The sequence below is a fragment of the Ovis aries genome, chromosome 7 (genome assembly GCF_016772045.2).
Source record: "Ovis aries strain OAR_USU_Benz2616 breed Rambouillet chromosome 7, ARS-UI_Ramb_v3.0, whole genome shotgun sequence".
NCBI lineage: Eukaryota > Metazoa > Chordata > Mammalia > Artiodactyla > Bovidae > Ovis > Ovis aries.
In genome coordinates, this window is record NC_056060.1 from 15853450 (window position 1) to 15878400 (window position 24951).

At 47.4% G+C, this 24951-nt stretch overlaps 1 protein-coding gene across 10 annotated transcripts in view; it reads left to right on the forward strand.

Annotated features, from left to right (window-relative positions):
- The window catches only part of NOX5 (NADPH oxidase 5), a 74836-nt gene that overhangs the window by 36624 nt on the left and 13261 nt on the right, over positions 1-24951 (forward strand). For 7 of the 10 annotated variants that reach the window (XR_009601335.1, XR_009601334.1, XR_009601331.1 and 4 more), the window contains 12 exons: positions 1078-1288; positions 2564-2798; positions 4150-4303; positions 4481-4659; positions 5838-6020; positions 7657-7789; positions 11311-11453; positions 14359-14556; positions 16407-16451; positions 16868-16992; positions 17271-17355; positions 17922-18021. Coding sequence is in view for 4 of the 10 variants with exons in the window: in XM_042252098.2 (XP_042108032.1) it covers positions 1078-1288; positions 2564-2798; positions 4150-4303; positions 4481-4659; positions 5838-6020; positions 7657-7789; positions 11311-11453; positions 14359-14556; positions 16407-16451; positions 16868-16992; positions 17271-17355; positions 17922-18021 (1791 nt within the window). In the remaining 6 variants the exon portion in view is untranslated. The remainder of the gene's footprint in view (positions 1-1077; positions 1289-2563; positions 2799-4149; positions 4304-4480; positions 4660-5837; positions 6021-7656; positions 7790-11310; positions 11454-14358; positions 14557-16406; positions 16452-16867; positions 16993-17270; positions 17356-17921; positions 18022-24951) is intronic. The other 3 variants (XR_009601332.1, XM_060418531.1, XM_060418533.1) reach the window with 1 other exon arrangement.

Sequence of the window (24951 nt, forward strand, 5' to 3'; positions counted from 1 at the left end):
AAGTGAAGTCGCTTAGTTGTGTCCGACTCTCAGCGACCCCATGGACTGCAGACTACCAGGCTCCTCTGTCCATGGGATTTTCCAGGCAAGCCCCATTTTAGAGATGAACAAAGTCACAAGACTCTAAAGGACTTATAGCCCACCATCACACAGTAAGGGGCAGAAGCTTACCCTTATGTGTTATTGCTACCTCACGTGTGTCTATATCCAAAATAAGTCAAGAAATTTCTAATCAAGTGTCCTACTACTTATGAAGAATAAAAATATATACAGAAAAAAAAAATGCCTCAGATCCCATCTCAGTTGATACAGTTGTTTCTCAAGTTAATCCCAGGATCCCTGTGGATACCCAAACCCATGGATGTTCAAGTCCTTTATATCAAATGTAGACATACAGTTGACTCTTGATAACCTGTGGGTTCATGCATCCACAGATTCAACCAACTGTGATCAAATTTGCAGATGAGGAACCTGTCTATACTGAGAGGCAACTGTACTTTTGGCTTCCTTTTCACATCACTCTTAGCCACTCATGTTTACATAAGGTCATAACGCTGGACTTGAGGGACAAACTGTGGCCTCTCAGGACAACATGGAGGGATGAGCAGAATCTGCTACACATTGGGGAACAAAGGGAAACCTCTTCACTACCACCTCATATACAATCTGCCTCTGAATACCTGGGGCTCTGGGCACATAGCTCCTTATAGATTAAGTAAGCAAGTGTATCTTCTGGGCAGATGGTCTTGGAAGTTGAGTGGTACTTAGAGAGGAGGCTGCAGATTCTAGAGGAAGGCATGCGCTGAGGCCAAAGATTCTCCATGCTTGGGAAGGTGTTTGCCTCTGTTGAGCCCAGAAGTAGGGAGCCATGGAAGGTTTGTGAGCTGGAGGTGCCATGTGTCCTTTGATTGCCTGGTCTTTACTCCTCAAGACATCAGGTTGGCAAAAACCTGAACAAACAGGAAGTTAACCCCACGATGTGGGGTTGTGCAAGGCAGGGGGGAGTTTGCAAGTACCCAGTGAGGCGGGAGGCTGGTGGGTGCAGGTCCCCACTAGGCTTCACTTCACCTGAAACAGGCAGCGGCTCCATCGACCCTGACGAGCTGCGCACCGTGCTGCAGTCGTGCCTGTACGAGAGCGCCATCTCGCTGCCCCAGGAGAAGCTAGACCAGCTGACGCTGGCGCTCTTCGAGTCAGCCGACAAGGACTGCAGCGGCACCATCACCTTCGAGGAGCTCCGAGACGAGTTGCAGCGCTTCCCCGAGGTCATGGAGAACCTGACCATCAGGTACCGCCCTGTCTGGTGCAGGGACTCAGCCCGTGCCGGGATTAGACGCCAGGTGCGAAGTGTGGCCTGAGCACAAGGATGATCCCTCGGCCTGGCCCTGCCCCGCCCTGGTCGGCGCCACCCAGCCCCGCCCCTCGGGTTCCCTCCCTGGCCCAGCTTAGCTCCTCCGCCCGCTTTCTCTTGGGGCCAAAGGTCTGTCCTGCCCTCTGCTGGGCAGCTGTTGTCATGCGTGCATTTTCTACAGGGTTCCTTAAGAATCAACTCGATATTAAGCACCAACTATGTGCTGGGCATTTTTACAAGTGTATCATTGCAAGCATGGAAAAGAAAATTGAGGTTACACAAAGAATGAAGTAACAAAAAGACGTTAAAGTTATTTCACCTGAAGTAACACGCCTGCTGCTGCTGCTGCTGCTGCATCACTTCAGTCGTGTCCAACTCTGTGCGACCCCATAGACGGCAGCCCACCAGGCTCCGCCGTCCCTGGGATTCTCCAGGCAAGAACACTGGAGTGGGTTGCCATTTCCTTCTCCAATGCATGAAAGTGAAAAGGGATAGTGAAGTTGCTCAGTCGTGTCCGACTCTTAGCGACCCCATGGACTGCTACCCACCAGGCTCCTCCATCCATAGGATTTTCCAGGCAAGAGTACTGGAGTGGGGTGCCATTGCCTTCTCCAAGTAACCCGCCTAGGAGCACACAAATAATTAGCAAAGACAGTTATTTATTCAACTTGTTCGAGCAGCTACTCTGTACCAAGCCTTGTTCTCAGTAATGGCAGAGCTCTGCTGGGGCTGCATTCCAGGCTGAGACAGGTAATTTATACCAATAAACAAGTACATAAACTAGACAAGCACAAATTTGATAGGCGCTGTGGAGAAAATAATATAGAAAAAGTATAACAACAGACCTAAGTTTGTCTGACTCCAAGTTCGGAATAGTGCCGCTTTTGTGCTTCATTCTTTCTGTGTATTAAGTTCAAAAATTTCTCAGATTCTTCCATCCGTTATGATTGTCTCCCCACTCGAGATAGTAAAAAAAAAAAAAAAATGTGGTGGGTGTGGTATCAGACAGACAGGAGATTGATCCCAGTTCTACCTCGCTGAGTGACTGTAAGCAAGTCACTTGACCTCCCTTTCCTGATGTGAAAGCAAGCCGGCCTGTTTGCCCCGATGGTCCCAAGAGTTAGCGGCTGCAGAGGGAGCGCGTCTCCAGGTCCCCCCACTCCGGTGGTCCCCGCCGCCCCGCGTCCCCCTGAGTGGAGTCCTCTCTTACAGCGCTGCTCACTGGCTAACGCCTCCAGCTCCCCAGCGACACCGGCGCCAACCTCGCCCGCTGACCTCTGCCTACTGGCACAACCACCGCAGCCACGCGCTCTGCCTGGCCGTCTTTGTGGGCCTCCACGTGCTGCTGTTTGCTCTGGCAGCTCATGCCCACCGGGGCTTGGGAGCCAGCATCATGGTGGCCAAGGGCTGCGGCCAGTGCCTCAACTTTGACTGCAGCTTCATCGCGGTAGGGCTCTGCGGGCACAACACAGGGAAGCAGGCAGGGGGACTGATGTAGGCTCCTCTCAGACTAAATGACCCATGCATGGACACCTGCATTGGCAGCGCAGGATGGCACCTTAGAAATCCACTGGGCCAACACTCAGCGGTGGGGACTAAGGCTCAGGGAGGAGCAGCGAGTGGTCTGTTGTCACACAGCAGGTAAATAATACAGCTGGCATTTTTGTGTGCTTGCTATGTAGCAGTCACAGTGCTAAGCACTTTCCATAGGGTTACTGACTCTCACAATAACCCTATGGTAGACCCAGAGGAGGTCAGGCTAGGTCCTGTGCAGGGCTGCAGCCAGAAAGAGAATACTTCAAGAGGCCTTGAATGCCAGAACGTGATCCTCTGGACCAGAGCCTGAGGTCTCCAAGTGCATTTGATAACACACTTCTACAACTGGAATGAAATAAAACACAACAAAAATAAGCAAAAAACAAAAACCCCTTCCAATTACCCAATATATGCTCACTTATAATTGTATGCATGCCCTGTTATTGTTAGCCAATAGGTTTAGGCACAATATAAGGCAAGGTTCATCTTTAATGATCAGAGATGTACATCTCTAGTTCAAATACTCCTTTTGACACTATCATCTTCTTACTAGAGTGGGTTTTATTTTTAACCTCATAACTGGCTACAGAGAATTCACACCAGGAATGGGACACACATGACTCACTTTTGTGGTCACTTGCTCTTCCCTTATTAACACTATTTTCAATCTGCATTTTCTCTGTGGGGAATCTTTTTAAGCTACTTGTCCTTTCTGAGGGGTAGTTAGCTTACTTAAATTAAAAGCAGTTAATGTAATCCGCAAATTCGCACAATAGGACAGGCATAAATTAAAGCAAATGAGTAAGGGAGAGGGCCCTCGCCATAAGCCCCTTGAAAAGTGCCGTCTCCCCTCAGGACATCTCAAGAACTACATGGGACATGGTGCCTGTCTGACCTATGACTAAATGAGGACTCCGTGTCTACACTGAGCCTAAATATTAGTAAAAGCTTATGTGCTTCCCACGTGTTGAGATAAAAGGAATACAAACAGACATTCCTAAGATTTTCTTCTTCCCTGCCCAGTTCTGGAGGTCCTACTTTGGGACCCCAGCTATGAATCTAGGGCAGCAATCGAAGACTTGAGGGCAGGGGAGGTGGTGATGTCCCCTAGCTCCGCCCGCCTCCAGCCCTGCCCCGCCTCCAGCCCCGCCCACCCGTAAGCACAGCCGTCTCAGGGGGAGGCAGGGAGACGCTGCTGCGAAGAGGAGGGCCTCAGGTTAGAGAGCGAGACAGATGGGCTCTCTACCGCTTTGCTCGGCCAGGTGCTGATGCTCAGGCGCTGCCTCACGTGGCTCCGGGCCACGTGGCTGGCTCAGGTCCTGCCGCTGGATCACAACATCCAGTTCCACCAGCTTATGGGCTACGTGGTGGTTGGGCTCTCCCTCGTGCACACCGTGGCCCACGTGGTGAACTTCGGTGAGTAGCCTGGGGCTGGGGTTGGGGAGGAATCTGGGCTTTCCACAAACCACTAATTTATCCCACCCATGTGTCCCGGTGGGCAGAGAAGGGTGTCCTGGATAAGCTGGATGGGGAGAAGTGGGAACCCCAGCAGGAAGGTGCAGTGGGCTGAGCTTGTCTTGTACTCATCCCCAGCGCTCCGGGCTCAGTCTGAGGCCATGCCCTTCCAGTTTTGGGAACTCCTGCTCACCACGAGGCCTGGCATCGGCTGGGTCCACGGCTCGGCCTCCCCGACTGGCGTGGCTCTGCTCCTGCTGCTGCTCCTCATGTTCGCCTGCTCCAGCTCCTGTGTCCGCAGGAGTGGCCACTTTGAGGTGCCCCAGCCTTTCCCCTTTGCCTGGCCTATCTTGGGCTCCCACCTTCCTTTCTTCCTTTTTTTAAAAAAATTAATTTTTATTGGAGTATAGTTGGTTTCTGTTGTTCAGCAAAGTGAGTCACCCACCTTCATTTCATGCTGTGCCTCCTCCAACTTATAGAGCCCAGGAAGTTCCAGGTGGTTTGCATACTGTGGACATGTGACTTGGGTTCTGCCACTGAACTGTGATGTATGTCTGGCGAGTGAAAATGTTCTGCTCTAGAAGATTCTACCTTTTTTTCTGGCTTATCCTCTTGCTCTAATTGGATTAAACTAGGCTCAAGATGGCACAGAGAGGGCAAGAAACAAGCTCTTGAGAGCTCTAATCCCCACCCCACTCCTTATTGGTCATTCCACTGCCCTCATCAGTAAAGCGGAGCTGTGATTCTCTACCTTTGCAGTTATTTTAGAAATTAAATGAGATAATACAGGTGAAGTCAATAACGATACACACCTGGCACGTGGGTGCTCTACAGGTGTTAGGTCTAGCCTTGCTTCCCTCTCTCTAGCCTCCTGGAGATATAAAAGGTCCCAAAGGATCTATTTGGAGAGTGTGTCCCCCTGGACTGATTTGGTCATAGCAGAAATAGACATACATATATATATATATACACAATCACCTACTCTGAGCCAGCAATGATCCATTGAAGTCATAATCAGCATCCTCACTTGACCCACGAGGAATCTGACTCATAGAAGTAACTTACCAGGCCGAGACCACACAGCTAGTAGCAGAGCAGGTATTAAAACTCAGGGCTTTGCTCTTTCTTCTCTACTGCCAGGACATCATTGCTCTCTTTCCTTCCTTCCCCCTGAGAAAGGGTCAGTGAGTTGGGACACTGGTGTTGATGAGCCCATCAGAGGGGACAGTTCACCCTGCCCATAACACATCCAGGCAGATGTTCCAGGTGTTTGCCACTAGCGCCAAGAATCTTTACTTACAGACTCTCTGAGCCAGGCCCTCAGAACAAAGAGGCAACAAAGCTTCTCACCCCCAATCTTCTACACAAGCCTGTTCCCAGGAGAGGGTGTGTATAGCCAAGGCTCTGGGCACAGTCCTGGCTTTGAAGGTGACCGTGAACCTTGGCTCTGTCCCACCCCCATGCCTTGACACCTTTACTCCCCCATCTCCCACAGGTGTTCTACTGGACCCACCTGTCCTACCTCCCCATGTGGCTCCTGCTCATCCTGCATGGGCCCAACTTCTGGAAGTGGCTGCTGGTCCCTGGCACGTTGTTCTTCCTGGAGAAAACCATCAGCCTGGCAGCGTCCCGCATGGCAGCCCTGCACATCGTGGAAGTCAATCTCCTCCCTTCCAAGGTACAAAGGGGGCCTGAGGTCAGCCAAGAGGTGTCCCAGGTGGTGGGGTGCAGCAGCTGGGTGCTCTGTTAGACCTCCACCCCCAGGAAATAGGGAGCACAGTGGAGGAGACAAGTGCAAGACGTGGTCCAGCCCTGCAAGAGTGACACTTCTGGAAGGGGAATGGCGGGTGGGCAGGGCACTACTAAAGGCCAGGCATGCGTAGAACACCTTCAGTAAGTATATATTACATGTCTGCAAGGGGCAGGCCCTGCGCTTGGTGACAGAGATGCAGAGAAAACGGAGGCACTCTTCTACTCTCCACAGACACACAGGGTAACAGGAGAGGCAGCCCTTTCATCAGTGCAAGGCTGTGTTGACAAGAGAAGAAAATCTCAGGGGGCGTTAAACTCTTTGAGAGATCAGAGAAGCTTCAGAATGAGAGGGGAGCTGTCATATCAGGGTTTTGAGAGATGAATAGAAGTTTGTTGGATAGACAAGACAGGGAAGGGTATTGCTGGGAGAAGGAACAGCATGGGCAAAGGCAGAGAGTAATGAAAGGGCATACTGTACTGAAGGGACTATGAGTAATTTGGAGCCAAGGTGCCAGGGAGAAGCTGGAGGGGTGGGCAGGGCCTAATGGTGAGTGGCCTCACTCTGCAGACCGTGGGAACCTTGAGCAGGGTGGGAAAAGGATGGTAGTGTTGAGCTGGTGTATACTCCAGCTGGATTTCTTCAGTTGCTCTGTGGAAGATGGCTTAGAGGGGACCACTGGGGAGGCTGTTGCACATATGCTCATGAGAGAGCTCATGAGAGCCTTGACCTTGACCAGGGTGGGGAGGGGCATATCACAGAAACACTCAAGAGGTAGCTGGCTGCATTTGGGGTGGGGGGTAGGGGGAGGAGTCTAGGCTGTCTTGCAGGTGTCTGAGTAATTGGGGGCATTTTTGGAGAAAGGACAGGCAGTTTTGGAGGGCTTGACTCTGGACAACTCGAAAGTGAGGACACGGAAGCTGGGTAAGAAACTGAGGTTTGTGTCTAGGCCCTGGCATCAGACAGGGTGGTTAGCTTCAGATCCCACGGTTTCTTAGCTGGTGCTCTTGAGCAAGTTATTTAACCTCCCTAACTCAGCCTCTCCTCTGTAGAGTGGAGAAAGGTTTGTCCCAGGGAGCTGTTGTAAGGACTAGAGACAGCACTTGCAGTTGCCCTTAGGACAACTAGAGGTAACACTTAAAGCGCTCCACACAGCTCTGGTGCCTGTAAGTGCTCAGTAAACCAAAGTTACTCTCCAGGAGGCTGTTGTATCCTGGGAGAAATGCCTGTTCCTGGTTGGAATGCCAGCCAAATGCCACAGCAGTTCCAGAAAAGGGGCTGGAGCAGTCAGGGGCCTTCACAGAGGAGGGGGGACACTCAGAAGCAGTATTTATACCAGAAGAAGTGGGATCACACCATGAGCCCCGCTTCAGACACAGCCTGCCTCCCCTTCTCCAGTGGCCACCTACCACCCACGTGCAGTAGGGTGAGTGCCACTCAGGGACACAGAAGGTCTCATGCCAGGCTGGCCTGGGTGATGGTGAAAGATGGCCCAGCCTGTGGTCCTGGGGCCCCTGGCAGCTCTGGGTCTGCACGGATGACCCTGGTCTCTTCCTCTCCGCAGGTCACTCATCTCCTCATCAAGAGGCCCCCTCTTTTCCACTACAGACCTGGTGACTACTTGTATCTGAACATCCCCAGCATCGCACGCTATGAGTGGCACCCCTTCACCATCAGCAGTGCTCCTGAGCAAAAAGGTAGGCCTGCACCAACTCCACCAGTCCCTTGGGGGGTATTACTGCATCCTTGCTATGTGCCAAGCAAGGCTGTGAACCAGGAACACAGAGGCAAACAAGATCCGAGACACAAATTCGGCCTCCCAGATCTCCCTCTGGAACACGGGGGCAGATGTGCAGATGCTGACTAAATGGGGTGATTGGGGCTATACTGGCTTCTGTGAGGGTCACCGGGGAGGGCCTGATCTGGTTGGGGAAGTGGGCAGGGTGGCATTTCAGCTGAATCTTGAAGGGTTTGTAGGAATTTACTAGGTAGGGAAGGGCATCGGGGTGGAGGCTAAAGGGGAAGCATGAAACCTGCAAACGTAGAAGGGTCTGATGTCGTTTGGGCTGAAGGTCAGGTGGAGTAGGGAGGAAGGAAGCAGAGGTGAGGGGGAGGAAGAGAAGGTCAGAGAGAGGACCAAAGTAGCCAGCAAAATTGGTAAGAGGAGTGTGGGGTCAGGAAGGTCTTCGAATGCAGAGTGAAAAGTGGAATGGTGCAGGCAGGTGGGAGCCTGCAAGGGTCTTAAGCAAAGGAGTAGTGGCTCAGATGAAGGGGCACCAGGGCATTTCCAGAGGGCTGTGACAGGAAGCCAGGCTTCCCCACTCCATGTGGGCATGAGATCTGGGGAGCCCCAAGGCAACAGAATCCGTCCCATCCTTTTCCCCCATCCCTGACCATCCTCTGTGCCCAGCACCCACAGAACTACTCAGCCAACCTTTCTTTGCCCAGCTGTCCTCTGACCCCCGCCCGTGCATGTGCCTGCGTGCCCGCCTTCTGGTCCTGGGCTGTTGGTGGGGCCACAACCTGGACCTCTGATCTCCAGGCCAGGCCAAGGATTGGCCTTCCCATCTCAAGTGATGCTTTTTTTTTTAATATTTATTTTTATTTATCTGTTTGGTTGTACTGAATCATAGTTGTGGGATGGGAACTCTTAGTTGTGGCACATGAGATCTAGCTCCCTGACCAGGGACTGAACCCAGGCCCCTGCATTGGGAGCATGGAATGCACTGGGCCACCAGGAAGTCCCTCAAGAAGTGCTTCTGACCGGGGAGGCCTTGTATGGCCTATTGCAGCCAGACCCTTGCTTGGCTTCATGAGAGGTAAAGGTTTCTGGTTGCCAGGGTTCTCTGACCCTCCTCCATGAAAAACTGTAGCTCCATTCAGGATGCCTCCCACCCCAGCCCAGGCCCCATCCCTGGCCCAGCTCTCACAGCTCAGGGCACAGACCCAAGGCCAGGGTTCCCACAAGAAGCTGTACACACCTGCCCTGGAATCACATGAGTGGTAGCCTGGATTTACAATGGGTTGGGGGTGAGGATTAGAGAGGGTGGATTATTTTCTTCCTATTTTTATTTCCACCCCCCCCTTTTTTTTTTTTTTTTGCTGTTTCATAAAGAACAGATATGCTCCCAGAAAATTCAGACAGTATAGAAATAGGTGCCAAAGAAACTTAAAATCCCTCAAATAATTCTACCCAAGGAAAACTATTGTCAATCATTTGGTGAATAGCTTTCCAGATCTTGATGTATCTCCATGAATAATCAGATATAGAGATAATTCTGCATATAAGGGATTATGGTTTTGCATATAAGAGATTACACTGTTTTGCCATCCACTTTTTCTCCATGAATAATATGTTATGAAGATCTTTGCATGTCAGTTCTTTTAAAAGAAGAACTTTTCCTTTTCGTGGCTGCATGCTATTCCAGTGTATTAATAGTAACAGGATTATAATGTAGATGTGTAATTTATTTGACCAGTTTTTTAAAGTATTTATTTATTTATGTGGCTGCACTCGGTCTTAGCTGTGGCATGTGGGATCTAGTTCCCTGACCAGGGGTCAAATCTGGGCCCCCTGCATTGGGAGTCTTAGCCACTGGACCTCTCTTGGGAAGTCTCTATTTGACCAGTTCTTGAAGGGTTTCTTTAGGGTCTCTGCTTGGAATCTCTTAGTCCTGAGTCCCCTGCAGTAAATGAGTCCACGTAAATAAATCCTCTGATTTTGTAGAGCTGGTTTCCAGGATCAGGAGTGGGACTTAGGCTGGCAACTCTGGCTGACTGAATTCAGCTGACATTTACGAGTCCTCCTCCATATGAGTCACTGTGTGAGGCAGTTCAGGGTGCATCTGTGCAGACAGGGCACAGCGCAGCCCTCCTGCTGCTTTGCACCTTGAAGAGGGAGGAAGTGCCAGGGAAGCTCCTGGGAGCCGGGGTCCCAGGACCTGACTTTTTCAGTCCCCTCCTCACAAAGCTGTGAGAGCGTGAAAGTGAAAGTGGCTCAGTCATGTCTGACTCTCTGAGACCCCATGGACTATACAGTCCATGGAATTCTCCACTAATAGTGGAGTGGGTAGCCTTTCCCTTCTCCAGGGGATCTTCCCAATCCAGGGATCGAACCCAGGTCTCCAGCATTGCAGGCGGATTCCTTACCAGCTGAGCCACAAGGGAAGCGCTATGAGAGCATGCCTCACCTCATTCAGGAATGCAGATGGGCAAAAAAAAATGGGACACATTTGTTTTTACCAACCTCTGACTGAGCTTTACCATTTTCTTCTGTTATAAATGCAGGTTACAAATCACAGTAGCATTACCGACCCCTGTGACTTTTTCGAAATGAAAACCATGGATTCTTCTTCATATCGTGTGATGGTTGTTGTCCATACTTGGACATGCCATTCATGCTCATCGCTAATTCACATTGCCAGTGACCAGGCAATTCCTGCTGCATCTCATTATTTCATGTGTTAACAAAAAAACACATGTATTTTTAAATCAAAATTTAAAAAAAATTTATTTTGGTAGCTGTCTCATTATAATTGGTTTCATTCATAATTTCTACATATATTATTCAAAGTATTTAAAAACCTTATTCTGAGAAGGAGTTTATCCTTGCCTTCACAGGACTGCCAAAAGAGTTCATGATTTAAATAAAAAGCATGAGCACTGCAGACCAGGAAGTCTCTTAGGGGCCTCCTTGCTCTAACGTGTGTTCTTTCTGGTACCCCTCAACAGCCTTCTACCAGTCATCCCCTTAATAGGGAACCTAAGCAAACACCCACTGTCTCCCAGACACTGAGGGCAGTGAAAGCTATTGGTCCCGCTATTGATTGAGCACCTAATGGGTGCAGAACCATTGACAGGCATCTCATAGAATGTGGGAGAGAGATGGTTCCCAACCTTGGTGAGACCCTGGCTTGATGGAGGAGGCAGGGCCCCCACCTCTAGGGAGCCCCCAGTGTGCTCAGGGCCACTCGGACCCCTGCCTTGGCAGAGGAAACTGAGCCCTTAGTTGACTTCACTGAGAAAGATTGCAAGGTCTGCACCAGAGAGGCCAGCTCTCCCAGTCTCATGGCTGTGGCTGCTAGTTTGGACCTGAGGAAGGGCGTTCAGAGGAGAGCGTAAGGGGTTGATGCCAAGTCCCAGTCCCTCCAGTGAGACAGGCCTGTCCCTGCTGGAGGCCAGCACTGACCCCTTTCCTCCTGCCCTGTCTCTTGCTCAGACACCATCTGGCTACACATCCGGTCGGAGGGTCAGTGGACCAACAGGTTGTTTGAGTCCTTCAAGAAATCAGACCCAGTGTTATGTGGTCCCAAGAGGCTCTCAAGGAGCTTGGAGATGAAGAGGAGTCAGAAGAAGCCCCGGGTAAGTGACCGAAGGGGAGAAAGGGTCCACCATGGTGACAAACCCATGGGGACCAAGTTGCCTTTGTAGCTGGCAAGCCCTGAGCAGTTGTGAACACTGGCTGGGACTGCACAGAAGGTAGGTCAATTCAGAATGTGTGGTCCAAGAGCCTCCTTAAAGCTGGACCACACCTGATCCTTCCTGGTCCAGTGTGCTCCGTTAGAAGGCAGGGGACAAGGCAAAGAGGGAGAAATTGAGATGAGAAAAATCCATGTCTACTTCTCTGCTCTAATACTTTCCAACTGTATGGACTTGGGCACACCCTTTAGCCTTACTAGCCTCAAGTTGTTCACCTATGAAATAGAGGTGGTTCCTGTCCTTGGCTCTCCTTTCTAACATGATTGTTTTAAGGACCCATGGAATGTATGCATGTAAAGTATTGCATGAACTGGGCAGCGTGGTCCAAGTGGACCATTCATTATCCCCATCAGCACTACCACCCCCACCATCATCATCACCACCACGAGTTTAACTATCTTTTGAGCCCTGATGAAACCCATACAATTGACAAGCTGCCATTGGATACAGGCTCTGAGAGGTTTGGGAGGAATGCAGAAAGATCAGAGCAGCGCTTGAAGAAGCAGGAATCAATGTAGAAGGCTGAGGGTGTCTGAACACTAGTAGGCTGAGCCACCAGGCCTGGAATCAGGTTAATACGTGGAAACCCTGCTGAAGGTCAAAGGAAGAGATTCCCCCAGGCCTGACCCAGCCCTGCCTTGCCCTTGTGGAATATAAAGTCCAGAGAAGAAAACCACGTGGAATCCTGCCTGGCCAGACCAGAGGGCCCTTCTAGAACAGTGCCAAGAGCAGAACTTGGGGAAATGGAGAGGTAGGTAGAAACAGACAGGGTGTTCTTTCCTGTGAATCAGGGGAAATCTGCAGGAGGAAGCTGATTTTCAAAATCAGGTGAGTCCTGGCACGCTGAGAATTGGTAGGCAAATATACTAAAAGCTGTGTTTCCTTGGGGTCTTAGGCACCACTGCCAAAGAGTAAATTGGCACAGACTCTCTGGCGGACAGTCTGGCTATATGTGTCTGCATTTTAAATATCTAAACACAGTGACTTAAAAGTGAAAGTGTTGGTTGCTCAATCAGATCTGACTCTTTGTGACCCCGTGTACTGCAGCCCACCAGGCTCCACTGTCCTTGGAATTCTCCAGGCCAGAATACTAGAGTGGGTAGACATTCACTTCGCCAGGGGATCTTCCCCACCCGGGGATGGAACCTGGGTCTCCCGCATTGCAGGCAGATTCTTTACCATCTGAGCTACCAGGGAAGCCTTCCTACCCAATGGCTTAGTAATACCATTTTTAGGAGTTTAATCCTAAAAAGCTATTTGGACATGTATGCAAGCTCCTTCACCACTTCATTCCTTCATTCACTTAGCAAATATTTAGGGCTTCCCTGGTAGCTCAACTGGTAAAGAATCCACCTACAATGCAGGAGACCTCAGTTTGATCCCTGGATCGGGAAGTTCTCCTGGAGAAGGGAAAGGCTACCCACTCCAGTATTCTGGCCTGGAGAATTCCATGGACTCCATGGGGTTGCAAAGAGTCAGACACGACTGAGCAGCTTTCACTTCACTTATTGAGCGCAGGATCTGCTGTTTTCCAAGTACTATTCTAAATGCTGGAGATTCATCAATGAGCCAAATACCCATTGTCACTGTTTCCAGTCCGGAGGGGGTGGCGGACAGTGCATACACAATAGATGCATAATGTGCCGCGTGGTAATAAAGGCCGTGAAGAAAATAAGTCCGAGTCAAGAGAAAGAGCTGTTTTATACACCATGGTTGTTAACAGTAATGAGAAAATGAGTATAATCAAAATGCCCAACAATAGGGAAGCAGTTTAAAAAATTACCAATCACCCTTCTAATGGAAGAGTAAGTTGCCTAAAAAAGATTATGTAAATTTGTATGCATTAGGATGTAAAGCTAGCCAAGATGTAGTAAGTGGGAAACGCAGAGTTACAAAGCAGTATGTTCTGTTTATGTAAAAGCATGTGTGTGTAAGTCTGGAAGGACAGAGAAAATGGTTAGAGAAGTTGTGTTTCTGATTCAGGGTGCTTTTTTACTTGATCCTTTAAAATTCTGTAGTTTCTGAGTTTTTTTAAAAAAAATGTATTGATTTATGATTTATTATTTAAAAAATTTTTTTATTTTTATTTTATTTTGCTTTACAATACTGTATTGGTTTTGCCATACATTGACATGAATCTGCCACGGGTGTACATGAGTTCCCAATCCTGAAATCCCCTCCCACCTCCCACCCCATATCATCTCTCTGGATCATCCCCGTGCACCAGCCCCAAGCCTCCTGTATCCTGTATCGAACATAGACTGGAGATTCGTATCTTACCTGATAGTATACATGTTTCAATGCCATTCTCCCAAATCATCCCACCCTCTCCCTCTGCCAGAGTCTAAAAGTCCGTTCTATACATCTGTATCTCTTTTGCTATCTCGCATAGAGAGTTATCATTACCATCTTTCTAAATTCCATATATATGTGTTAGTATACTGTATAGGAAGTCTATTTAAATCATAAATCATATATATGTTATATATGTGTTATATACTGTATTGTATACTAACACATATATATGATGTATGATTTAAATAGACTTCCTAGTACCTCAAACAGTAGAGAATCTGCCTGCCATGCAGGAGACCAGGGTTTGATTCCTGAGTTGGGAAGTTCCTCTGGAGAAGGGAATGGCAATCCACTCCAGTATTCTTGCCTGGAGAATTCCATGGACAGAGAAGCCTGGTGGGTTACAGTCCATGGGGTCGCAAAGAGTCGGACACGAGAGTGACTAACACACACATGACTTAAATAATAAAGCAATATTTGTTTTGAAACCAAGCAGGACTTGCAGCGCCAGCCCATCGATTTCGGAGCCTCAGCACAGGGTGCAGTAGCCTCCAACAAGGAGGTGATTGTGGAGCTGACATCCTACCGGCCGCGGGGAGCTCCATGGCAGGGACACGAAGGCCTGGTGAACACGGGGACAAAGGACAGGACTCAGGCACAGAGGGAAGCTACAGCCCAGGACCCGGCCCTGGTAAGGCTGAAGAAGCTGGGGCTGGAGGTTGGAGAGCCAAAGATTTTTCTCCCAGGAATGGCGGGTGGGTCCTTGGAACCTGGAAGAGAGGGCCACAGTCAGGAGGGACCCCACGCCTCATGGTGTTTCTGCAGCCTCTCACCTGTATGGCAGGCACCTTTGTAACTTTTACCATATTTACTTCCCATAGGTAATATTTCCCACTGAGTATTTCTTCTTACATCCCAACATTACTTTAAACTTAATTGTATTTTAAAAGTTCTCTTTAGATTAGCATGTTTAATGGAAAATAAATGTCATGTGCCATAGAAAAAGATAAGTCTAAAAGCAAAAACAATGTTATTAAATTCTTGCCAGATGTTTCTGCCTGTTAAATGAGGCTTTGAGCCTGAAGCTGCTCTCTTCGGCTTGTTCCTTCTCTGTCTCTGTCATGCTCTCCATTTCTTTCTTTCTCACTTTGTTAAAAGGAAAAAAAAAGAAGAGGGAATAGTAAGTGTTAGAAGTTAAGAGGATATAATAACCATCTTGTAAGGCTTTCTCCTTGCAATAGGAAGGATTTTTTAAAAACTGTCAGAGGAGTAGTCCTCTCACAGTGCACCTCCTAAAATAACCATCACGTAGTTATGTAGTGCAAGGCCAGCACCGTGCAGGACACAAAATTCAGTTGCCGCTGGATGAAGGAGAGACGTGGTGTGACGTGGTGAGCGCAGGACAGGCAGACAGGGACCCAGGTTCCACCCCAGCTCTATGGGAACTTGAGTGAGTCATTGTCACACTCCCAGATTCAGCTGCTCTTCTGTGAAAGGAGGGGTTTGCCTGGATGACTGTGAAGGTGACTCCTAACCAGAGAGAAGCTCTCACAGGCCTCTGAAGCCCTTTTGCGGGTCTGTTTTCTTCATCTTCAGGAAGGAAGCACATGAACCTCAGGGACTCTGGCCTACCTGTGCTCAGGGCTGGAGGAGTCAGGCAGAGTAGACAGAGGAGGCTGCTCCCTGTCCTCAGGTGGCTCCCCATCAGTGAGCCCAGAGCAGGGTCCCCAGGGCAGGGGTGAGCTGTGAGCCAGGCCAGCACCTGGTTTTTCTGCCCAGAGCCGCTGGGCAAAGACTCTAGGAAGGTGGCCACTCTAAGCCAGGTGCACACTGAGGGATGCGCAGGAATTTGCCAGCTGAGGAAAAGGAAAGTGTGTGCTCTAGGCACAGGGGAAGCATGTTCAAGGCCAGGGGTGTGTCTAGAAACATGAAAGCAAGCGGATGTAGCTGAGCCCACGAGGCAGGCTGGGCTGAGTGTTCTGTCACAGCTGAAGCTGACTTGTATTGGACCACAAGAGCGATGTTAAATTTTCGGGAATTTTGAGAGCCTTTTTTTTTTAAAAAATTGTTGTTATTATTTATTTTTTATTGTTGGGTATTCATTGCTTTGCTTGGGCTTTCTCTAGTTGCGCTGCCGGGACTTCTCATTGAAGTGGCTTCTTTTGTTGTGGAGCATGGGCTTACGGGCTCAGTAGTTCCAGCGTGCCAGCTCAGTAATTGGGGCTCAAGGGCTCTAGAGCATGAGGTGGGTCGGGGGGAGCCAGTTATTAAAACCAGCCATTGGTGGGAGCCACGATGACAGCATTTACAGCAGAAATCTCGACACTAACGAGCAGGACTTTGGTTCTGGTGGTCCTTTCTTCTGAGGAGGCAGTTTACCAGCACATCACTGATGTTTTCCCTCAAAAGCACCCCATGCTCCTTGGAATGGTTTGCGGGGAAAAGGCAATCCCCTTTTTGTAAGGTTGCTCAGACTGCAAGGGCGAGTAAACCTCTGAGAAATGCCTGGCCCACCCACTCTCTCTGCTCTGTGCTCTGCAGGTCTGCGAGATGTCCTCTGAGAACCACCAGTTCTGTAACATCAAGGTGAGAGGTTCCGGGGGTGGCCGTGACCAAAACCGCTGCCCCAAGCAGAGGAAGCAAAGCCTCTGCCCACGGGGAGGGCTTGCTGGGGCGCTCAGTTCCTGGGCTCTTCAGTCCCCACAGCCTGACTGCTAGGTCTCCAGATAATGGGAATCAGATCCCTGCCCACCCTCGCAGGGTACACGGCTGTGCTGGTTGGACCCTGCTCTCACCAGATCTGCACGTGGAAGTTCTAGGGTGCCCCCAGACTCAAGCTCAGAGCGCAGTGTGTGAACAGTGCTCTGAGCAGGAGCCACTTACTCCTGGGTTCCAGCCCAGGAGGCAACTGCCTACATATACAGGGGGTCTGATGTGTTGGGGTCCATTTCCCACCCCCCCCACACCTCCCGCCCCTCTCTTCTAACCCCTTCTGTGTGCAGTGCTACATCGATGGCCCTTATGGGACCCCCACTCGCAGGATCTTTGCCTCCGAGCATGCTGTGCTCATTGGTGCAGGCATTGGCATCACGCCCTTTGCCTCCATCCTGCAGAGCATCTTATACAGGTGGGTGGGCAGGCTGTGGTCCTACCTGTATCCTGGGGCAGAATCCTGAGAGACGCCCGCCCCTCCCCGCTCCCTTGTTACCTGTCTCCATCTCCCGTTTGACCTCTTTTCCTCTTCTATTCCTCCTCCTGCTCTTTTTTGGGGGTCTCATCCCTCCCCCTCCTCATGGGCTCATCCCTCCCCCTGCCACCCGACCCTCCCTCCCTGTCCCCTGCACTGTTCTCTGGGGTCCTGAGAAATCTCATACTCACCCCAAACTCAAAATCCCCTCCCCTCAGACACCAGAAGAGAAAGCACGTTTGTCCCAATTGCCAGCACTCCTGGATGGATAGTGCTCAGGACGAGGACATGAAACTCCACAAGGTGAGTGACCATTGCCTCCTACAGGCAGGACTCCAGAGCTTCTCCCCAGACACCAGAGCTAGTTCCTGCCCGCCACCGCCCCCACCCCACCAAGGCAGGCATGTCATTAGAGAACACAGAGCCTGAAGGTCAGGCAGCCGGGATGCAGTCACAGCCATGATGCTTGCTAGCTCTGACCTGATGGTCGTTTTAAAAATGAAAATGTTCGCCATTTGAAAATTCATTGTTCTGTGTAAGCCACTTAAAAGAGTTCCTTTAAAAAAAAGTTCTTCTGGCTTAATAAGCTTAAGAGCTCAGAACACTGCTTGCTGTGAGCAATAGATTATTAGAGAAAATCCTGACCTGGCAGTCTAGAACCCAAGTTCTGGTCCCATGCTGCTCTGTAGCCTCATTCTTCACCTCTGTGAGCCTCAGTTTACACCCGCATCCCACTCCCCTCCCACCACCCCACTTAAATGGGAATGATAGTGGACAGTGTGTGCTGTGCTAAAAGCAGGGTGGTCACATGAGCACAGATAAGAGTGAATGAGGTAACCCCCCACCCTGATCTGGGCCCTTCTCCCTAGGTGGACTTCATCTGGATTAACCGAGACCAGCAGTCTTTCGAGTGGTTTGTGAGCCTGCTGACCAAACTGGAGATGGACCAGGCGGAGGAGCCACAGGAGGGTAGGAGAGGTGGAGAATGACGGGGTGCGGGGGTGGGGAGTGGAGGGTCTCTGTAAGAAAGTGTTTATTCTATCAGAAATGTAGGGGAGAGGGAGCTGCTTTTTTCCCCCGATAAAACATCATAATTTGCGAAACTTAAGAGAGGGGTGAAAAAAAAACCCATTTTATAAAAATGTATAGCCTGTTTCCCTGGTAGCTCAACTGATAAAGAATCCACCTGCAATGCAGGAGACCTGGGTTCATTCCATGGGTTGGGAAGATCCCCTGGAGAAGGGAAAGACTACCCACTCCAGTATTCTGGCCTGGAGAATTCCATGGACTGTATAGTCCGTGGGGTCACAAAGAGTTGGACACGACTGAACGACTTTCACTTTCACTTTCCCCCCATTTCTCTTTTGTAAATGACATTTCTTTTTGTTCAAAATGAGCACTTATTAAAAAGTTAGATTCCCAGCCATCATTCCAGACCTTCCAAGTCAGATTCTCTGGAAGTAGGGCTAGAGAAGTTACATTTTAACATGCTTCTCAGATGATTCCTGTTCACACTTCTTTAAGAAATTTTTTGAGGGATAATTTATGTACAGTTAGATTCATCAATTTAAGTGTCCAATAAATATAATGGCACTTTGACAAATGCGTCCAGTTGTATAACCTTACAAGCAGGGTGGTCACATGAGGGAGCCTAGGGAACACCGTCAAAACATGGACCATTTCTTTTACCCCCCAAAGCTCCCTTGTCTCACTCTGCATCAATACCCTCTCTCAAATTAACAGCCCTTGGGAACCAGCGATCTGCTTTCAGTCACTATAGTTTTGCCTTTTCTAGAATTTCATAACAATGCGTCTTTCAGTAAGTAGTTAATTCCTTTTTGTTGTTGAGAAGTGTTCCAGTTTGTGGACATACCACAATCTGTTTTTCCATTCAGTTGTTGGTGGATATTAGAGTTATTTCCACTTTTTAGCCATTTTTGACTATGAAAGTTTTTGTGTGGACATATGATTTCCATTTCTCTTGGGTCGATACTTAGAATTGGGATTGCTGGGTAGTATGGAATGTGCTCAGCTTTACTTTATAAGAAACTGTCAAATTGTTTTTCCCAAGTGGCTGTACATATTGCATCTCCATCAGTAATGGAGTTCCAGCTGCTCTACAACCTCATCAGCTACAGCCTTATTTGATGTTGGCAGTCTTTTTCATTTTAGCTCATCTAGTGGGTGTATAGGGGTGTCTCAATATGCTCTTTTTTGTCTGTTTTGTTTTTAATTTTTTGAAATTGGAGGGTAATTGCTTTCCAATGTTGTGTTCATTTCTGCTGTACAACAGCGTGAATGAGCCATAAACATCCATATATCCCCTCCTTCTTGGGCCTCCCTTCCCTGCCCATCCCACCCCTCTAGGTTCAAAATACTTAAAAAAACTTTTTTTAATTTATTTTTTATTTTAGGTTCAATATACTCTTAATTTGCATTTCCTTAATTACTAATAATGTTGAAGATATCTTCATGGTCTTGCTGTGTATGCCTTCTTTATAAAGTGTCTGTTCAAATATTTTGTTTGCTCTTTAAATCCAATGTTTTTCTTCTTTTTATTAAGCTCTGGGAGTCATTTATATATTCTGGAAACAGGTCCATAACCAGTTGTGCATTTTATAAATACAGTCTCCCAGTCTGTGGTTTGTCTTTTCATTTTCTTAAACTCTCTTTTGAAGAACAAAATTTTGAAATATTAATGATGTCCAATTTATCAGATTTTTTTTTCTTGTAGAATTCATACGTTTTGCATCTTATCTAAAATCTTTGCCTTACATGAGGTCACAAGTATTTTCTTTTATGTTTTCTCCCAGGAGTTTTATAGTTTTAGCTCTTTATTTAGATTAGTTTTATAATGAGTTCAACAAGGGCCAGGATATAAGGTCAACATGCGAAAGTCAATTCTATTTTTATTTGCCGTTGTTGTTCAGTTACTCAGTCGTGTTCAACTCTTCGTGACCCCATGGACTGCTGCACGCCAGGCTTCCCTGTCCTTCACCGTCTCCTGGAGTTTGCTCAAACTCATGTCCATTGAGTCCATGATACTATCCAACCATCTCATCCTCTGATACTCCCTTCTCCTCCTGCCTTCAATCTTTCCCAGCATCAGGATCTTTTCCAACAACAAATAATTAGTATTTGAAAATCTTTAAAATAGTAAAAGCATGAAATGCTTATGGATAAACTTAGCAAAATATAAGCAAGGTCTGAACACTAAAAACTATAAAACATTTCCAAGAAATTTTTTAAATATATATTTCTTGTACTTGGAGTTTACTGAACTTCTCGGCCGTGTGGACTTAGAGTTTTCATCAAGTTTGGATAAATTTCAGCCATTCTTTCTTTGCATATTTTTTTCTGTCTCCCCTGCCCCTTCCTGTCACGTCAATTACACAGGTGTTATACTGATATCTCACAGGCTATTGGGAATCTGGTTGTTGGTTTTTCCCGCTCAGCCTATGCCGCATTTTAGATAGTTTCTATTGCTGTGGTTTCAAGTACATTTTTCTTCGGCAGTATAGTACAGTACAGTGCGGTGCTCAGTCCTGTCTGACGCTTTATGACCCCATGGACTGTAGCCCTCCAGGCTCCCCTGTCCATGGGATTTTCCAGGCAAGAATACTGAAGTGGGTTGCCATTTCCTTCTCCAGGGGATCTTCCTGACCCAGGGATCGAATTGGATGTCTCTGGCGTCTCCTGCATCGGCAGGCAGATTCTTTACCACTGAGCCACCTGAGATCCTTCTAATTCTAGTAAAAGTCCCAGCAGGTTTTTAAAAGTAGGTTTCGAGAAGCTGATTCTAAAATTAATATGTAAAAACCAAAAGACCTAGAATAGCTATGCGTCCTAACCACTGTGTTTTTCATTTCTGTGATTGTGTTTTTCTTCCACAGAACTGGTATTTGGGTATCTTTTATGTCTCCTGCTGCTCTCCTCATCACGGCCCTTTGTTTTGTCTTTACATTCTCAAGCGTGTTTATAATACATGTTGTAACATCTTTGTCTAAGTCCATCATCTCTGACATTTCTGGATCTGTTTCTAATCACTAATTTTCTCTGGGTTATGAATTGTATTCTGGTTTTTTGCATGCTTGATAATTTGTTACTGGATGTCACGCATTGTGAATCATATGTTGTCCTATTCTGGATTTTGTGTATTTCTCTAAATAGTACTATACTGTGTTCTGGTATACAGTTACATTATTTAGGATGATTTGGATACTCTCAAGCCTTGCTTTTAACTTCTGTTAGGGTGAGTCCAGAGCAGCCTTTACTATGGGTCTAATTCAGCCCCAGAGCTAAGGTGCTACATCTCTGAGGACTCATTCTACTGCCTTGTATATTACAAGCTCTCTGCATCCCTGATGGTGGAATGCAGATTATTCCCAGCTCTGTTTGAGCTCCAGGCACTGTGGCGCCTCTTGTTTCCTGGTAGCTTTCTTTCACGTGTGTAATAGACTAACACTCTGCGGAAGACTGAGGGGGTGCTTGATGCAGTTTTCTAAAGCGAGTGAGTCCCCGTCCTCTTCCTCTTTCTCTTCTTCCTTTTCTCTCTCTGTTTGTCTGCGGGTGCCTTTCTTCTAGTTTTGTGCCTGGCACGGTCTAGCTTTCTTGGCCTCTCTGAACTCCAGTATTGGTCTCCTCAACTCAGTGAGGCTGACACCAGTCGGTCGTAAGGCACACTTCATTATTTCCTCTCTCAGCAAAGACAGTTCTGCACAACTTGTTGATCAGTGTCTGGAAACCATTGTTTTATATATCTTGCTCATATTTCTGGTTGTTCAAGGAGAGTGTTATGATTCCTTTTACTCAAATATGTTTTTTTAAATTTTTTTTTATTAATTATGTATTTGATTGTACTGGGTCTTAGCTGTGCATGGGGTCTTTTCTCTAGTTGTGGTAGGCAGGCTTCTCTTGTTGTGGAGCCCCAGCTCTAGAGTGTGCGGGCTCAGTAAACACGAGTGCAGGCTTAGTCGCCCCACAGAATGCAGGATCTTAGTTCCCTGACCAGGGATCAAACCCACGTCCTCTGTACTGGAAGGCAGGTTTTTAACCACTGGACCACCAGGGAACTCGCTCCAATATTGATTTTTAATAGATGTAATCTGTAAGTAGAGATGAACATATATATTTATTTGTGGTGTGTGCTCAATATTTTTCCTGATGAGGTGGCAATCAAAAAGTTCAGAAAGTGGTCTAAGATAAAGGCTATCTTGCTTGGCATGTACAGATTCTTCTGTGGATGGTCCTTTCTTTTATATGTTTGTTAAATTGGAGTGTTTAAAGTCCTCCTCCAGCCCCTGCAGTCTCCCCTCCCCACCCAGCAAGTGTTGTACCCCACGTTTTTTACTGAGCACTGTATGATAACATGTTTCTCTGGGATACACAGTAGTCCTCTTGGGACATTTTTGTCCCAAGGTTTTGTACTGTACTTAAAGTTAATCTGTTAGTCATTATTTTGTTTTGTTATGCTTTACTTGTGGAAAATCTTATAGAAGAAGGAACATTTTTAGATATGTTTCTAACTTCAAGAGAATTGGTGAGGTTTTTTTATATTGTTGAGTTCACTGGAACTAGATATTATTTGGCTGTTTAATTATCACAGGGTTGCCATGAGTAAATTCAAAGTCCTATGATAAACATAGTTTATAAGCTCAAGTAATTAAACACAGTTTTCTACAAAAACATTCCAACACATGTAGTTTACTATAACAAACATCCAAAGCCTTAAAGCACAAGTCAACAGTCTTTGGAAGATGACAGTTAAACCCTAGATGTTGCAGTAAAGCTTCTTGCCCTTTCTTGTAAATAATAATTAAAGCAAATATTTATATAGCATTGACTTTGTTCTAAATGCTTAAGTATTTTAATTCATAAGAAACTTACTTTTATGATGATAGCCTCAGGGGAAGTTTAGATTTAATTTAAATTTTCTGGTTGCTGGTATATAAATATTTACTGTTTGCTTCTTCCTAATCTATGTAAGCAAAGGGTAACAGTGAACCCACTGCTTTGCATTCTCAAAGTCACTTGAGTCAACAGCTTTGCTACCTCAAATTTTTTGCAAGGTTTCTCATTCATTGCAGCTGAAGCACATGGCCTCTGATTTCAACTTTAATTATATACCAAGGTTTGGGTTAAAGAATTTGTGGCTTATAATTTTTAATGTCTATAGCTTAAGCTTCAGTCATTTTGTTTGACTTGAATCTTCTACTCTAACCCCAATAACTCTAGAACCTTGAGCACCTTGTTTTGCCTCTACTTCCTGATCTGAAAAATATGGATACTAAGTCCCTACCTCATAGGATTGTCATGAGGATTGGATGAGAGATCATCTGTATAGCACCTAGAACAGGGGCTGGAACTTAATACCTGCTCAGTAAAGTTAGCGGTAGCAGAAATAGTACTAAGATTAGTAGCAGCAGTAGTAGTAACTGCTCAATAAATTTAATATTAGAAGTAATAATAGTCATAGTAATTGCCCCATAAATTTAATAGTAGTAATGTATCAGTGCTGCTGCTGCTGCTGCTGCTGCTAAGTCACTTCAGTCGTGTCCAACTCTGTGTGACCCCATGGACGGCAGCCCACCAGGCTGCCCTGTCCCTGGGATTCTCCAGGCAAGAACACTGGAGTGGGTTGCCATTTCCTTCTCCAATGCATGAAAGTGAAAAGTGAAAGTGAAGTCGCTTAGTCATGTCCGACTCTTAGCGACCCCATGGACTACAGCCTACCAGGCTCCTCCATCCATGGGATTTTCCAGACGAGAGTACTGGAGTGGGGTGCCATTGCCTTCTCCTAGTAGTATTTAATGACTTATCTAATGAATAGTACAGTTAATGGTTTGCCATAAATTATTCAACCACGCCCCTACTACGGAACATTTTATTTATTCCTAATTCTTTATTATCACAAGTAAAGCTGCAATTAATATACATGTGCACATAGATTTTCCCCCCCTTTCTTTGGATGATTTCCTTAAGGGAGTGTCCCAGAAATGGGAGGACTGTCTTGAACACAAGTGTCTTGGAGAGAGTGAAGACCTCCACAGCACCTCCTTCTCCCTCCCACCCTGGTGTCTCCTCATCTCCTTTTTCACCCCCATGTGGGGGGTAGTGACTGTGCAGGAGGGGGAAGAAGGATCAGGGTTCTTTCGGGTGGGCATCCCCTATGGCGCATCTCTTTCCCTCCTGCGCCACCAGCACTGTTCAAGTTCAGTGATGTGTGAAATACGGTGTGTCCCTCTTAGGGTCATTTGCATTAAATTTTTAAAATTGGAGTATAGTTGCTTTACAATATTGTGTTCGTTTCTACTGTATAGCAAAGTAAGTCAGCTATATGTGAACATATATCCCGTCTTTTTTGGATTTCTTTCCCATTTAGGTCCCCACAGAGCACTGGGTAGAGCTCCCTGAGCTGTACAGTAGCTTCTCATTCAGCTCAGTTCAGTTTAGTCGCTCAGTCGTGTCCGACTCTTTGCGACCCCATGAACCGCAGCACGCCAGGCCTCCCTGTCCATCACCAACTCCCGGAGTTCACTCAAACTCATGTCCATCGAGTCGGTGATACCATCCAACCATCTCATCCTCTGTCATCCCCTCCTCCTCCTGCCCTCAATCTTTCCCAGCATCAGGGTCTTTTCAAATGAGTCAGCTCTTTGCATCAGGTGGCCAAAGTATTGGAGTTTCAGCTTCAACATCAGCCCTTCCAATGAACACCTAGGGCTGATCTCCTTCAGAATGGACTGGTTGGATCTCCTTGCAGTCCAAGGGACTCTCAAGAGTCTTCTCCAACACCACAGTTCAAATCTATTTTATACATAGTAGTGGATATATGTCAGAGAGCTTCCGAGGAGGCACTAGTGGTAAAGAACCCACCTGCCAGTGCAGGAGACATAAGAG